Source organism: Aptenodytes patagonicus, chromosome Z, assembly GCF_965638725.1.
Source record: "Aptenodytes patagonicus chromosome Z, bAptPat1.pri.cur, whole genome shotgun sequence".
Taxonomy (NCBI): domain Eukaryota; kingdom Metazoa; phylum Chordata; class Aves; order Sphenisciformes; family Spheniscidae; genus Aptenodytes; species Aptenodytes patagonicus.
The window spans coordinates 10,657,414-10,670,901 of NC_134982.1; the positions used below are offsets into that span (position 1 = coordinate 10,657,414).

The window sequence follows — 13,488 nt, forward strand, 5'->3', positions numbered from 1 at the left end:
TCACCAGCAGATGCAGATAAGGCAAGGGATATCCAACAGCCAAACAAAAGGGAAGGTTGAGGTAAGTTCTTGCCCTGGTGAGGTTGCTCCTGCCTGGCTATAGCACTGCGCTCAAGGAAAATACCACAGAACTGGTTTCTTTGGGATTACTAGTTTCTTTTCCCCATGGGAATGTGTCAAGTTGCACTAAATACCAGGCATTTTTAATTTAAAAAAGAACAGATGTTAAACTCTCCTCCTCATGACCGGGGTTGAAAATGCAAACGCTCTCCACTGCGTTCACCAAGTGAGCTTGTCTCTCCCACAGGAGGAGGAGGAAAGGGAACAGCTCGGGCTGTAGGTGTCTTGCCGTCGGATGGAGAGCGTCATAGCGAATATCCTGGTGAAAATGTTGCCATGGGCTTCTACCATGGATCCTGCTATTGCTCCGACCCTGGGAGCTGGTACATCTCCCATGTTTCTCCTCCCGGCCCTTCCATCCATTTCACACAAGGGAAACTGAGGCATGGAGAGGCTGTGATCTGCCCAAAGCCATGAAGTCTGCCTCTGAGCTCCTGAGTCCCAGATTTCTCCCAATCCACTGGATAACAGTTGCTTTTTAACACCCAGAAAGCCTTTCCCTATTATGTGCCAGGAAGGTGTCCTCCTCCTGTCAGGCAGGGGGCTGTGAGGGATCTTTACTGCAGTTTTAGGGTGGGAAGGACCATGCAGGGTCAGGCTACAGGTTTTCCCCCAGGTCTGAATCCAGCAAGGACCCACAGAGGATGCTGAGGGAAAACTAAGAAAATAGTAAGTGTGTCCCCTACTCTTTTCCTGCCATTTTCAGCTCAGGATTTCCCAATCCCAGTGTGTTTAGCAGCTTTCCTGCCTCTGCATGATGGGCAGCTCAGATTTTGCCCTGGGCAAGCCCCTGTCACCTCCGTGGGGAGAATGATCCTGTCCTTATTCCCACCACTTCCCTTCTTCCTGCAGATATTTAACCTTGCCAGGACCTTCCCTCTTATTCTGAGTCTCCCCTGTTCCTGTTGGGGTCTTTTAAACTGTGCAAAGCCTTCAGGAAATCCAGGTGTTTTCTTCTCCAGGGTGTGATTCCAGCTTTTTGAAGGGTAACTTCTTGCTTCAGATAACGTCTCCCACCTGCTGTTAAGCCACGTTCAATTCCCTGCCTGAAGGAAAGGAAGGAAAGGAAGGAAAGGTCTCCAACTTTTCTTCTAGAGGGCATGTGCTAGTGCTCCTCCTCCAATGTGATGTCCTGAAGCACCTCGACTCAGCTGTCCCCTGGGTCTGGTGCCATCACCTCTGGCTGGCATCAAAGGTGACAAGGAATGCCACAGCACAGAACCCTGCTGCTCTCCTTGCTGCCCACTGCCCTGCCCTGGGGCACTGGACCAGAGGTCTGTTCCATCTGGAGACCTGCTCCATCCGGAGATGCAGCTTAACACTGTATCCAAAGGCAAATCCTTTTCTTCTGGCTTTGACAATCCCTTAATGAGATACAGGACGTTCAGGCTGCCACTGAACCCCCCCCTAGCACTGGATTGAGGACGCCCTAACCCAGAAACTGATGCCATTTTTAACCCTTGGAGAAAAGTGGTCAGTCTAAAAGCGACGTGTCAGCACAGATGAAAATGAATCAGTTGAACATCAGCCACTGAGATTTTTAGGGTTTCAGGACACCACTTATTTCTTATTTCTTATGCATGCAAGGCCTTATTTCTTATACATGCAAGAAAGTATTTGTATATAAAATTGCTCTGTAGCCTTAGAGCCCATTCTTCCGTGACGCATTGGCTTGCTTATGGCATGGCGTAGCCTCATGCGTAGGGATGCTTTCTCCAAATCGTTTCCACAGCTTTTCCCGGGCTGCCCCTAGGAGAGAGCAAGCTACTTTCCAGCTGTGGTCTCTCCCACACGGAGCAGGATAGTCCCATAATTGCTGGGTCTCAGTCACGTAACTTCCACATTTGGTTAGTCCTTGCTGATCTGAGTCCTGTGGAGCAGCCTTGTTCTTGGCTCCCTCATCAGTTTGATTGGTGCATTGCTTTTTCCTCTTCATTTTGCAGCTCACGGTGAATCAGAATGAAGTGATGAGCAAGTGAAACTTCATCTCCTGATAGGGACATGGTGTTACCCACCACATCTTCAAACACAGGGATCACTCAGCAGGCACGCAAATGCAGCCCTGTCTGGTGTGGGACCAGCACTGCTTTCCGGCACACAGCAGCTGGGAGAGCAAGCAGAGCCGAATATTTCGCTAGCCTAAAACCCAAGGGATGCTCAGGAACAGCACAACCATCCATTAGGCTTTCACCCCAGCCTTGGAGCCAGCAAGACTTTACTGAGCTTAAAATCTGAGCTCAATCTTGTACCCTCAGTGTCATCCCAGGACAGGGACAGCAAAATTCACACCGGGTCCTTGGGGTGAGGAGAGCTGGGGCTCTGGGGGGCTCTCCAGTGGTTCAGAATTTTAGGGATGAAATCTTCCCCTCTCCATGGGTAACTTCCTTCGGGCAGAGGTGCAAATGCTCATTAGCTTTCTTTTCAGCTGTCTGGCCTTCTGCAGGTTTTTCCTTCTGGGTGCCTGGTTCAAAGTGCTTGTGAAAGGATCAGTTTCAGCCATGCTGGGTCATTTCTGAAAAACCCAGGGAAGTCTCTCTTGCTTATGACCAGGCTGAGTTTCAGTGGTAAAACTCCTATCACATCACTCTGGCTGCTGGCTGGCACTAATCACAATTTGCTCCTCCATCCACATCTACTTTGAAGATGGGCTTTCATTGCCCTGGTCAAAGCTGGATAAGTGCTGAGGGAAACTGAGGGGTCTGGCCATGGTGGGGTTGTCTCTGCAGTGAAACCTTTGATCACAGAGAAGCACTTGGCATCAAACATATAGGAAAATAACCACAGTAAAGATCTTGTATTTCCAAGAGGGGATGCAGAAGGAAAAAGAGATTTTTACATACCAAAACTCTTCTGTGGCCGGGAAGTGGAGCTGGTTTGGGATAAAGCAGCATCTCCAGAGATGCTTGGGTTACATGCGGTCCTTGCAGCCCTGCTCCCATGTGAGCAGCAGGCTGAGACTGTGAGGAGCCCAGAGCAGATGCCCTCAGCCTGCCCAAGAGCCTCATCTCCCACTGTGGTTGCATCAGTTCTGCAAGAAGTCCCACAGGGGCAGGTATGAGGTAAGTTGCCCAGGACCCCTCATCCTGGCAGGCAGTTGGCTTAACCGATGCAGAGCCTGAAGCATGCCTCAGGGACCTACCTGGAGCATTTGGTGCTCATGGTAGGTCTCTGGCTCATTCTCACAAGAAAATACCAACCGAGAGGGGTTCTCCTCCTAGGCGAAAGCCTTCAAGCATTAAGCCTCTTTATCTTGCTGCTGTTGCAGGCAGCTCCCAAGGGCTCCCTCTCCAAGCAGAGCCTCCAACTGAGACTGGGTCTAAGTGGGAGAAAGCCCAGCTCAGACCCAGGTCCCTTCCCGGCTTATTCCTTCACCTGGCACAAGCCCAGCTCACTGACTTCATTCATAGCAGCCTGAGATGAGAGCACCCTTTTTTTTCCCCCCTTTTCCTATGTTTCCACTATCCCCCAGCCTGCTCACACGATTGCAGCTGCAGCACACAATGACCTTTTTTCCCCCTTGCCTGTGCTTTCCTTATCACCCTCTGCTTGGTTTGCTTCTTCATCAGGGGAAGGCACCTCAAAAACTCCCTGAAGCTCCTCACAAGCACTGATCCCGATGCAACAGGGTCTGATGGGCTCGGTGCTGCCCAAGGGATGCCTGATGACCGGTCACCCCGCAGCCCTGGGACAAGCCTGGAAGCACTCCTTGGGTTTCAGCCTGGGCCACGGGCTCAGCAGATGGAGCTCCTTCCCAAGGATGTGGGCAGAGCGGCTCAGCGTGCAGTGGGATGCTGTGGCCACTACTTGCAGCTTGGAGCAGCACATGGACACTGTGTGCAGGCTCAGCAGTCAGAAAGAGCCCTGAAATGGGAAAAAGTTGATTTTGCAGGTTTTTTTCTGCCGGCTTGGGAAGGAGGAATTTGTTCGTATAAGAGGACAGTTGTTGGACTTTCCACTGCCTGCTCCTATAGCAATTAGGACTGAAAGACCTGTGCAGTAAACTCTGCTTTATTCCCAGTAGTGAGGGATTGGGATCCTTTGGATATGGAAAAAGCCCAGGTAATATTTCTGCTCTAGACGTGAGCTAGGTTTGCATGGCTCCAGGGGGCTTATAGCACTGTCAGGCTTGCATGGGGTTACCAGCTTTGCAGTAGCACTTTGTACAGGCACAAGCCAGCAGAGTCTGTGTAGCCACCCTCACGCCGAGATGAGCTAAAAACCCTCCAGGCATCAGGAGCCATGGGGAGCAGTGCAGAGACCCCCAAATCAGCATGGCTGCCAGAAATAAGCCTGCTCAGAGCAGTCTGGTGGGTGTGAGCTGGTGCAGGTCTCTCTGTGACGCTGGTGCATCCCTGCAGGATACAGCCACAAGCCTCCTGGCAGGACAAACTCTGCTGCTGATATGGGGTTAATATGAACGAAACTGCTGTTTCAGCCCAAGGACCCGGGCGAGATCCCCACGGACCAAGGGTTGAGATGGTGAGGCCAGTCATCACTGTTGCCCTCGCTGGAGCTATCAGGAATTGCTCAAAGCCCAGAGCTGGGGTGAGGGGTGTGTGCAGTGCTGTGGCTAATATCCTCCCTGCTTCGGGGCACAAGTGAGCTTTGAGTTTTTTCCAGCTCTCAGGCAGAGCAAGATCATGCACTGATGGGAGGCACTCCGGCCACATCCAGGGACATCAGAGACCCTGCCTGCACCACGTGGACTGCAGAGCGTCCTTGGCAATGTCGTCTCACCCTCTGCATCCATCCCCCAGCCACTTCCCCCTTGCGTTAAGCCTTGTTAGCTTTGTAGCTAATCTGTGGCAGCTCATGCGATAACCTTGGCTGTCCCTCACTGCCCCTCCTTGGCTGCAGTGATAGCAGATACCTCTTTTCTCACATCATCTATACACACAGAGAAAATGGTGAGCAAACCTCCCCCGGGCCCCTTTTAGCAATAAATCCCCCATACAACGCCTGCGTGTGCCAGGCTGCTATGGGAAATGAGAGCTGATGGGAACTGCTTTCTTCTTTGGGTGTGTTTTCTGTTAAAAAGGTCCCATCTGAAACAGTTTAAAAGGGTTCAGTAAATGATTAATCAGTTCTTGCAGAGTTTGACAAGGCAATAGTTTGTTTATGGCCATGACTTATAGCTATCTATGGCACTTTCTGCTAGAATATGTCATATACTCTCCCTACGAGAGCCTGATAGTGCTAAGTGTTTGATAACCCTTTATAAAAGAAAACTTAATATAGAAAACTATCCCTTTATTTAAAGGTGGAATTATTTCCTGATGGGTTGTTTGATGAGTGATGCTCTCCCTGCACCAGCAGGCAGGTAAACGTGTTGGAAAGGCAAAAGTCTGAGGATTCAGGTGTCACATAGCTGGGACGTGGACCGAGGGCACAAACTTGTGCCACATGTGCAAAGAGGTCAGGGGGGTTGCTGGGGATAGATTTGGTCTGGAGGAGGCTCTGAGGGTAGGTGTACAAAGGGGTTTAGGTGCGTAGCTGCCCTTTGAGCTGGCTGACATGCATTTCATCACTTGAAACCCTTGCTTAGCTCCTGTTTAACTCTAAGAGGGTCTAAAGTCCCAGCTCATTTTCTGCATGTCATGGTGCTGGGTATGTCAATGTTTAATCTGTGCATCCTAAGGGCCGCTTAGATCCTCGGGGTGAGGATTCCGGCTCCTTTTGGAGGAAGGCCTGGGGGACTGATGGGGCTGGACACATACCAGATCAGCATCTGATAAACCAGCCCAAATACAATACAACTATGCCGGCATCCCTGGGGCATCTGGCTTTTGGGGTGCTCTGGGAGCATTTGGCCCATCCTTGCTTGGAAGTGGTTGCATTTTGCCTGGGTTAATTAAGTGTTCACTGCAGCTGAGAGGTTTTGCAAGGACTGGTTAAATATTCATGGGGAAGGGACGCTGTGATGCCATAACCCCATGGACAAAGCAAGGAAAAGGCTGGATCCGGGCTCTGGGTGACCAATGTGCGCCCCTTGGCAGCAGTCCTTCTCATCGCCCCCGGGCAGCACTCAGGCTGCTGGCTTGGCCAGCGCAAGTGTAATGCTTTCATGAGACATAAGTCTTGAAGGACAGGAATTTGCAGCTTCAGAGACTCCCTTACCCTGGTGGGATCTATCCCAGGAATCTCAATTTCATCCTGCTCTGCCTCCAGATGTGCCAGCACCTGCTCTTCCCACCAATCACCCACATCTCCCAGGCGGTACATCTCGTCTGTGAGGGGCAGGGCTGGGGTATGAACACAGCATCCTACCACATCATAGGAGGGAAGAAAACCCAAAAGGCCCTGGGGACAGGACAGCTTGGCCCGGGAGCCCTGACTCCCTTGTATACTGTCTTTCTGCCACTGATCTTCTGCCCCTGGGGAAACTGAGGGATTTAAAGCTATTGTCTGGGAGAGAAATCACTGCATTGAAAGCTGGGAAACCCCATGGTTTTTTTTTAATATGTTGTTGTTTAATAGTAAAAAAAAAAAAAAGGAGAAGTCCTGAAAAACTTGTTTCCTTCTCCCTTTCCCTTCCTTGTTTTTTCACCCTGGAAAATGGTGGGGCTCATCTTAAAGGAGAGTCCTGTCTCCAGGCTGGCTGGGAGGGCGAAAGGAGGAAGGAAGAAGAGGAGGAATGCTCTGAGGGCGGCAACCGAGGGCTGACCCAGCACATAAAAACATCTTCAAAGAGAAGAGGTTGTTTTGCAAAAACACCAGGGTTCCGCTGGACTCCACCCGAGCTGGAGCCACAAAGCCGTGTCAGGAGCCGGGCCAGCACCAGGGAGCCTGCCAGGTCTGAGCACTTTGGGGCTGGCAGAGTGCCCCGAGCACGCGTGTAACCCAACCTGCTCCCCCAAACTGTCCCTGTCCCAGATCACCATCTCTTCGGGGCAGCTGCGACCTTCCTTCTCTCACCCCCTACCCCAGACAGGGCTCACCCGGGAAGGCTTTTATCCACTCTGGCTCTTTCTCACAGCAAAGCCTCGCTCACCCTGAGAGCGCATTACAAAAACTAACCAAGCGGCTTGTTCCGGTGATTGGGAGGCTGCTGCGATCGATCCCAAATGCAGTGACCTCTGGTATTTTTAATGGCTCCCTGGGCAGCTTATCATCTCTGTATACTTAGATACTGATGTCATGGCAGTGCAGGTAAATACACCCGGCATGTATTGCCAGGCATGGCTGGGATGAGCAAGCTAGCTCTTTTTCCTCCTCTCCATACAGGCTGCTCCTGCAAATTTTCATCTTGTCAGATCACACAGACCCCAGGATGGGGCCAGAGAAGCCAGGAGCCCAGCTGCACAGAGTGTGTTGCCTCGAGCCACCTGCCTCAGTTTCCCCTGCCTGTCATTTTTGTTGGCAGTGGATGCTCCTTCAGATATTGCGAGCTGCACTGCACCAGTTGGCTTGGTGACGCTTGATGCAGCTGGGACGTGTGTTGTCTTCTTGTGCATTTCTCAGCAAAACAAGGTTTTAATGTAGTCCTGATCTTGCAAGAACTTCAGTTTAACACCCCCATCCCCAAATTCTGTGCTTAAATATCTTCTACCTGCACTGCACTGTAGCAACTTGCCTGGCATAAGCCCAGGAGTTATAAGAATTGAATTAGGATAAAAAATGAAGACGTGAGTGCAGGCAAACATCCTATTTTTCCCCTGCCAGGGCAAGAGGGGCTGTCCCGGGATAACATCTTCAGGATGGGCAGCAGGGCAGGCAGCTGAAGGGCTCTGCCCAGCTGCCCTGGAGCAGCGCAGTGCTGACCACAAAGTGCAGGCATCCCCACATCCCCACGCAGCTCAGGGAAGGAGCAAAGTGCAGGGAGATAAAACATCACTGGCCGGCTGCATCCCAGGGGGGGTGGTGGATAATGGCAGGCAGAGGCTGGACACTTCAGCTCAGCATTTCTCTGCCTGCTTTTGATGCAGAGAAGTTGTGGACGGGTGGGGAAATCCGGCAGGGCATATAATTAATGTAAAAACAGATCAGCTTGTGATGTCCAGCTTGCATGCTCAGGTACCAGCCCCTTTCCCTGGCCCCATTCTCCTCCAGGCTCTGGCCTGACTTTCATCCCTTTGCCCTTGCCCTGCAGGATGCAGTGAGGCTGCAGCCAAGAGAGGGTCATGGGAATCCTGGCATAGCCCTGCTCCAAAAAACTCAGCCCAGCTGCCAGTGAACATGTTATCACCGCGCAGAGCAAAGCAAGCCAGAGCCAGAGGGCCAGGGAGGCTGCCGGGCTGCAAACAGGAGGCAAGGAGCTACGACTGTTAGGAAGATTTAATTGGTTTTTTGGTGTTTATAACCCTCTGTTTCATGAAATATCATTACAGGTGTAAGTGGCCACTTTGGAAAGGAGACTGTGACTACCTTCATGCAGCATCTTGGATTTTCTGTCCACCAGTAAGAAAAAAAAATTCAGAAAAGTTTCTAACCAAGCGTTGACACTGCCAAGAAGTCATGGACAGTCTGATTACCCACCGTGGGGGAAAACATGGAAACACTCAAAAGGGCGATACCAAAGAAACGCGTTTGCCCAAAAACATCATGCTGGTGAAGCAGAAGCCCTCCAAGGAGCTGAGGCCCATGCTCGGGGCCATCTTGCTGGGCCTTATCCTGTTCATTGCCGCAGTGGTGGCCTGGTGCTACTACACGGTGTCCCTGCGGAAGGCGGAGCGGCTCAAGACGGAGCTGATGGACCTGCGGGCGGACGGCTTCATCATCAGGAACCAGCACGGGGAGGTGGTCTTCCGGCTGGCCTTCCGCTCGGGCAGCCTTGACCTGGAGTCGTGCTCCAAGGAGGGCGAGATTCTGAGCTGCACGCGGTCGGGCGGGGGACCGCTCAACTTCTTCATCCAGACGGTGAAGCCCAAGGACACGGTGATGTGCTACCGCGTGCGCTGGGAGGAGCTGGCAGCCGGCCCGGCGGTGGAGCACACCATGTTCTGGGAGGACGCCCACTGGTACGGGGGCTCGGAGATGAGCACCCAGCACTGGCCCATCCGCCTGGCCGGCTACCAGGAGCCCGTGCCCTACGTGACAAGTGACGTCTACTCCTTCCGCGACAGCTTTGGCGGCATCCTCGAGCGCTACTGGCTCTCCTCCAAGGCGGCAGCCATCAAGATCAACGACTCCGTGCCCTTCCACCTGGGCTTCAATGCCACTGAGCGCGCCCTCTTCTTCCAGGCCCGCTACAAGGACTCGCCCTACAAGCCCCCACCGGGGCAGCAGCCCTTCCCTGAGCTCAGCTACCGGGTGTGCGTGGGCTCCGACGTCACCTCCATCCACAAGTACATGGTGCGCAGGTATTTCAACAAGCCCTCCAAGATCCCCGCCGAGAACGCCTTCCGATACCCCATCTGGTCCACCTGGGCACTCTACAAGAACAATATCGACCAGGATAAACTCTTGCGATTCGCCGAAAAGATCAAGAAGTACCGTTTTAACTGCAGCCACATTGAAATTGATGACATGTACACGCAAGCCTATGGGGACTTTGACTTTGACCCCGTCAAGTTCCCCAACGTAACGGAGATGTTTGCAAAACTGAGGGAGGATGGGTTTAAGGTCACCCTGTGGATTCATCCCTTCATACACACAGATTCCTCCAACTTTGGGGTGGGGATCGAGCGTCAACTGTTCATCAAGGAGCCATCTGGGCGGTTGCCAGCCATGGTGGAGTGGTGGAATGGCATTGGGGCCATCCTGGACTTCACCAACCCAGCAGCCCGGGACTGGTTCCAGAGCCACCTGCGCCAGCTCCGGCACAAGTACGGCATCTCGTCCTTCAAGTTTGATGCGGGTGAGACCAGCTACCTGCCCAAGCAGTTCAGCACCTTCCGCCTGCTCTCAGACCCCAGCATCTGGTCACGGCGCTACACAGAGATGGCCATCCCCTTCTACGAGCTGGCCGAGGTGCGGGTGGGCTACCAGTCGCAGAACATCTCCTGCTTCTTCCGCATCATTGACCGTGACTCCATCTGGGGCTACGAGCTCGGCCTCAAGTCCCTCATCCCCACGGTGCTCACCATCAGCATGCTGGGGTACCCATTTGTACTGCCAGATATGATTGGAGGAAACTTCCTCCCCAACAAGACAGACGGGGCAGTGGAGATCCCAGACCGGGAGCTGTATGTGCGGTGGCTGGAGCTGTCAGCCTTCATGCCCTCCATGCAGTTCTCCATCCCGCCCTGGCTCTACGACAAGGAGGTGGTGGAGATCGCGCAGAAGTTCACGGAGCTCCACGAGTCGCTGGTGGCCCCGCTGCTGCTGGAGCTGGCCGGGGAGGTCACCGACACGGGTGACCCCATCATCCGTCCCATCTGGTGGATCTCGCCCCGCGACGAGGCCACTCACAGGATCGACTCCCAGTTCCTCATTGGTGACACCCTCATGGTGGCACCCGTCCTGGAGATGGGCAAGCAGGAGCGCGACGTCTACCTGCCAGCGGGCAAGTGGCGCAGCTACAAGGGGGAGTTGTTTGAGAAGACCCCGGTGCTGCTCACGGACTATCCTGTCGACCTGGACGAAGTCGCCTATTTCCTCTGGGTTTCCTAACAGGCTCCTCCATCAGCTATGCAATGGTCTCAGGGATTAATGAACCAATGATTTTAACGACCTAGGAATTTTAATAGTTTTTAAAGTAGAAATACTTCAGTATGAAATTCGATGAAAACATTGTGACCTCTGTTTTGTGTGGCAAGTGCTGTAGAATTACTTATTAAAATATATTAGATGGCTGTCTTTGTTATTGTAGTATGACAAATACAATGTATAGAAACACAGTCTCTGCTCTTAATCTTTTCCCAGCAAGAAATGCCATGCATGCTTCTGGTTTGTAAGGGAAATCACATGGACTCCTTTGTTACCCGGCTTCACAGCTGATCCTTTGAGATATTTATAATTTCATTTACTTAGTGAAGAAGGCAGTTGCAGCAGAGCACCTTTTTTACAAAAAGCAGTCTGTGATTATCCTGAAGAGGAAGGTACCCAATTTTCAGCCTGCACGTCAGATGCGTGCTAATGCAGGAGCAAGGGGAGTTTACATTTCCCATGGCCTGAGCTATCTGAACAAGGAGAAAGAAGCGATAGCACTTGCTAATGCTGTGGCAACCATTTCCCCCCTTTTATTGGAATAAATTATTGAGAACCATGTCTGTGGTGTGGATTCAGCCAAGCCTGTAAGCATGTGGTGACATCTCATGGCAGTCAAGATTAAAACCTAGCACCAAGTCAGGTATGGGTTAGGACCTAATAGGATCCATGCGTGTTTTGGGGCCACATTTAGAGCCAAAGGGTGCAATCCGTCAGGTCCCAGGAGAGGACTAGGCCGTCATCCTCCTGAGAAAACTCAGACAACTAACAAACAAGCCAAAGTGCCCTCCTGCCTCAGTTTCCCCATGGAAAATGTTCTCCCATGCCACCAGCTGTGTTGATGGAGATCCCTGTCTATGATCCAGCATCCTTCTGCCCATGGAGGTGACTTCTTCTAGGTGAAGCTGTCTGTCCTGGTTTCGGTTGGGATAGAGTTAATTTCCTTCCTGGTAGCTGGTACAGTGCTGTGGTTTGGATTTAGGATGAGAACAATGTTGGTAACACACTGATGTTTTAGTTGTCACTGAGCAGTGCTTACACTAGCCAAGGACTTTTCAGCTTCCCGTGCTCTACCGACTGAGAAGGCTGGAGGTGCAGAAGAAGCTGGGAGGGGGCACAGGGGGGGACAGCTGACCCAAACTGGCCAAAAGGACATTCCATACCATGTGGCGTCATGCTCAGTACATAAACTGGGGAAAGCTGGCCGGGGGGGCCGCTGCTCGGGGACTGGCTGGGCATCGGTCAGTGGGTGGTGAGCAATTGCATTGTGCATCACTTGCTTTGTATATTCTTCTTCTTCTTCTTCTTCTTCTTCTTCTTCTTCTTCTTCTTCTTCTTCTTCTTCTTCTTCTTCTTCTTCTTCTTCTTCTTCTTCTTCTTCTTCTTCCTCTTCTTCTTCTTCTTCTTCTTCTTCTGATTTTATTCTATTTCAATTATTAAACTGTTTTTATGTCAACCCACAAGTTTTCTCACTTTCACTCTTCCAATTCTCTTTCCCGCCCCACCGGGGTGGGGTGGAGAGTGAGCGAGCGGCTGTGTGGTGCTCAGTTGCTGACTGAGGTTAAACCACGACACTGTCTCAGCAGCACCTGCAGGCTTGGGGTAGGCAGGCTGGTTGTGAAATGCTCCCCACTCTTGGTCCAATCTTCCCTGTTTTTAACCAAAGAGAAGTTTAAAGGTGACATGACTGAGCAGTTTAGGAAAGTCCTGGGGTCTCTGGGCTGCAATGCCCCTTCCCAAAGTGAGAGACTGATTCCTTTGCTGACCCTAGTGCACTGCTAGCAGGTACCTGGGAGGTAAAGCTGTGTGTGGCCCCAAAGCAGGAGAAAGCTCCTTTCTTTAGGGGTTTGTCCCAGAGTTGGTCCATATAAAAAATAAACAGGGGCTGGAGAACATCACACTCACTCCAGATCTGGTTTGGTGCTTGGGTGAAGCAGCCCCAAAACCGGATCAGACCCCCGTCGCCCATAAGTGGGTCCATTATGCCACAAGGATTCTGCATGGTCACAGTGGCACAAGAGCAGTGACAAGTGGGATGAGCCAGAACACCTTCTAGATGCCTCCGACAGCAGCTCGAGCTGTAGTAATGCTATCGCTGGTGTGGTGATGGGGAGGGAAAACCCCCCATTAATCTAGGGGTGTGAAAGGGAAAGCAATGCTCAGTCTGGCAGCGGTGTTGAGGGTTAACAGACTGTCTCTGGGGCCTTAGCACGGGCTTTCTCCCACTCCAGGATAGTGGTTTCCACTGATGTATCTCCCCCAAGGATGAGACAGCGTTTCTGAATGCTTTCTCTCGCAGTTGCTGCTTTGAAGCCCCAAGGGGTTCCCGATAGCCCAGCAAGACTCCTCTGGCTGTTGTTGCGGCAAGAAAAAAAGCTTTCTGAAAAGCTGATGCCCACGGTGCTGGGGAGAGGTGGGAGAGCCAGGCTCCAGCTCTCTCCTACCGCACCTCTGCCGCTATAATCAGTGTGCTCTGTGCACACACACGGCTCTGCCGCCTGCCTGCATCACAGGCTGGGGGGGAAAAAAAGCATCACCAAGACTTTCTGCAAACTCTGGGGATGATATGAACTGCCTGGTCCCATTTGGCTGCAAAAATCTCTCCCCCAAATCCCCATCCCTTTCCAATCTTTCCCCCAGTGCTGCTGCCCAGCCGAGTTGCAGGGAGCCACGGGGGACCAGTGCCGGAGGCATCCTGTGAGCAGATGGCACCGTGGCCACCTCTCTGCACCCTCCTGCCATGCCAGGGCTGTGTGCTGCCAGAGGGACATCTTGTTTGCC

The 13,488-nt window shown here is 52.2% G+C and overlaps 1 protein-coding gene across 1 annotated transcript; it reads left to right on the forward strand.

Annotated features, from left to right (window-relative positions):
- The first annotated feature begins 8,450 nt into the window (after positions 1–8,450).
- Positions 8,451–10,855, forward strand: LOC143173058 (myogenesis-regulating glycosidase-like). The gene has a single exon (XM_076363035.1). It carries the CDS (start codon positions 8,575–8,577, stop codon positions 10,669–10,671), a length of 2,097 nt encoding a protein of 698 aa, XP_076219150.1. The 5' UTR covers positions 8,451–8,574; the 3' UTR covers positions 10,672–10,855.
- The last annotated feature ends 2,633 nt before the right edge of the window (positions 10,856–13,488 follow it).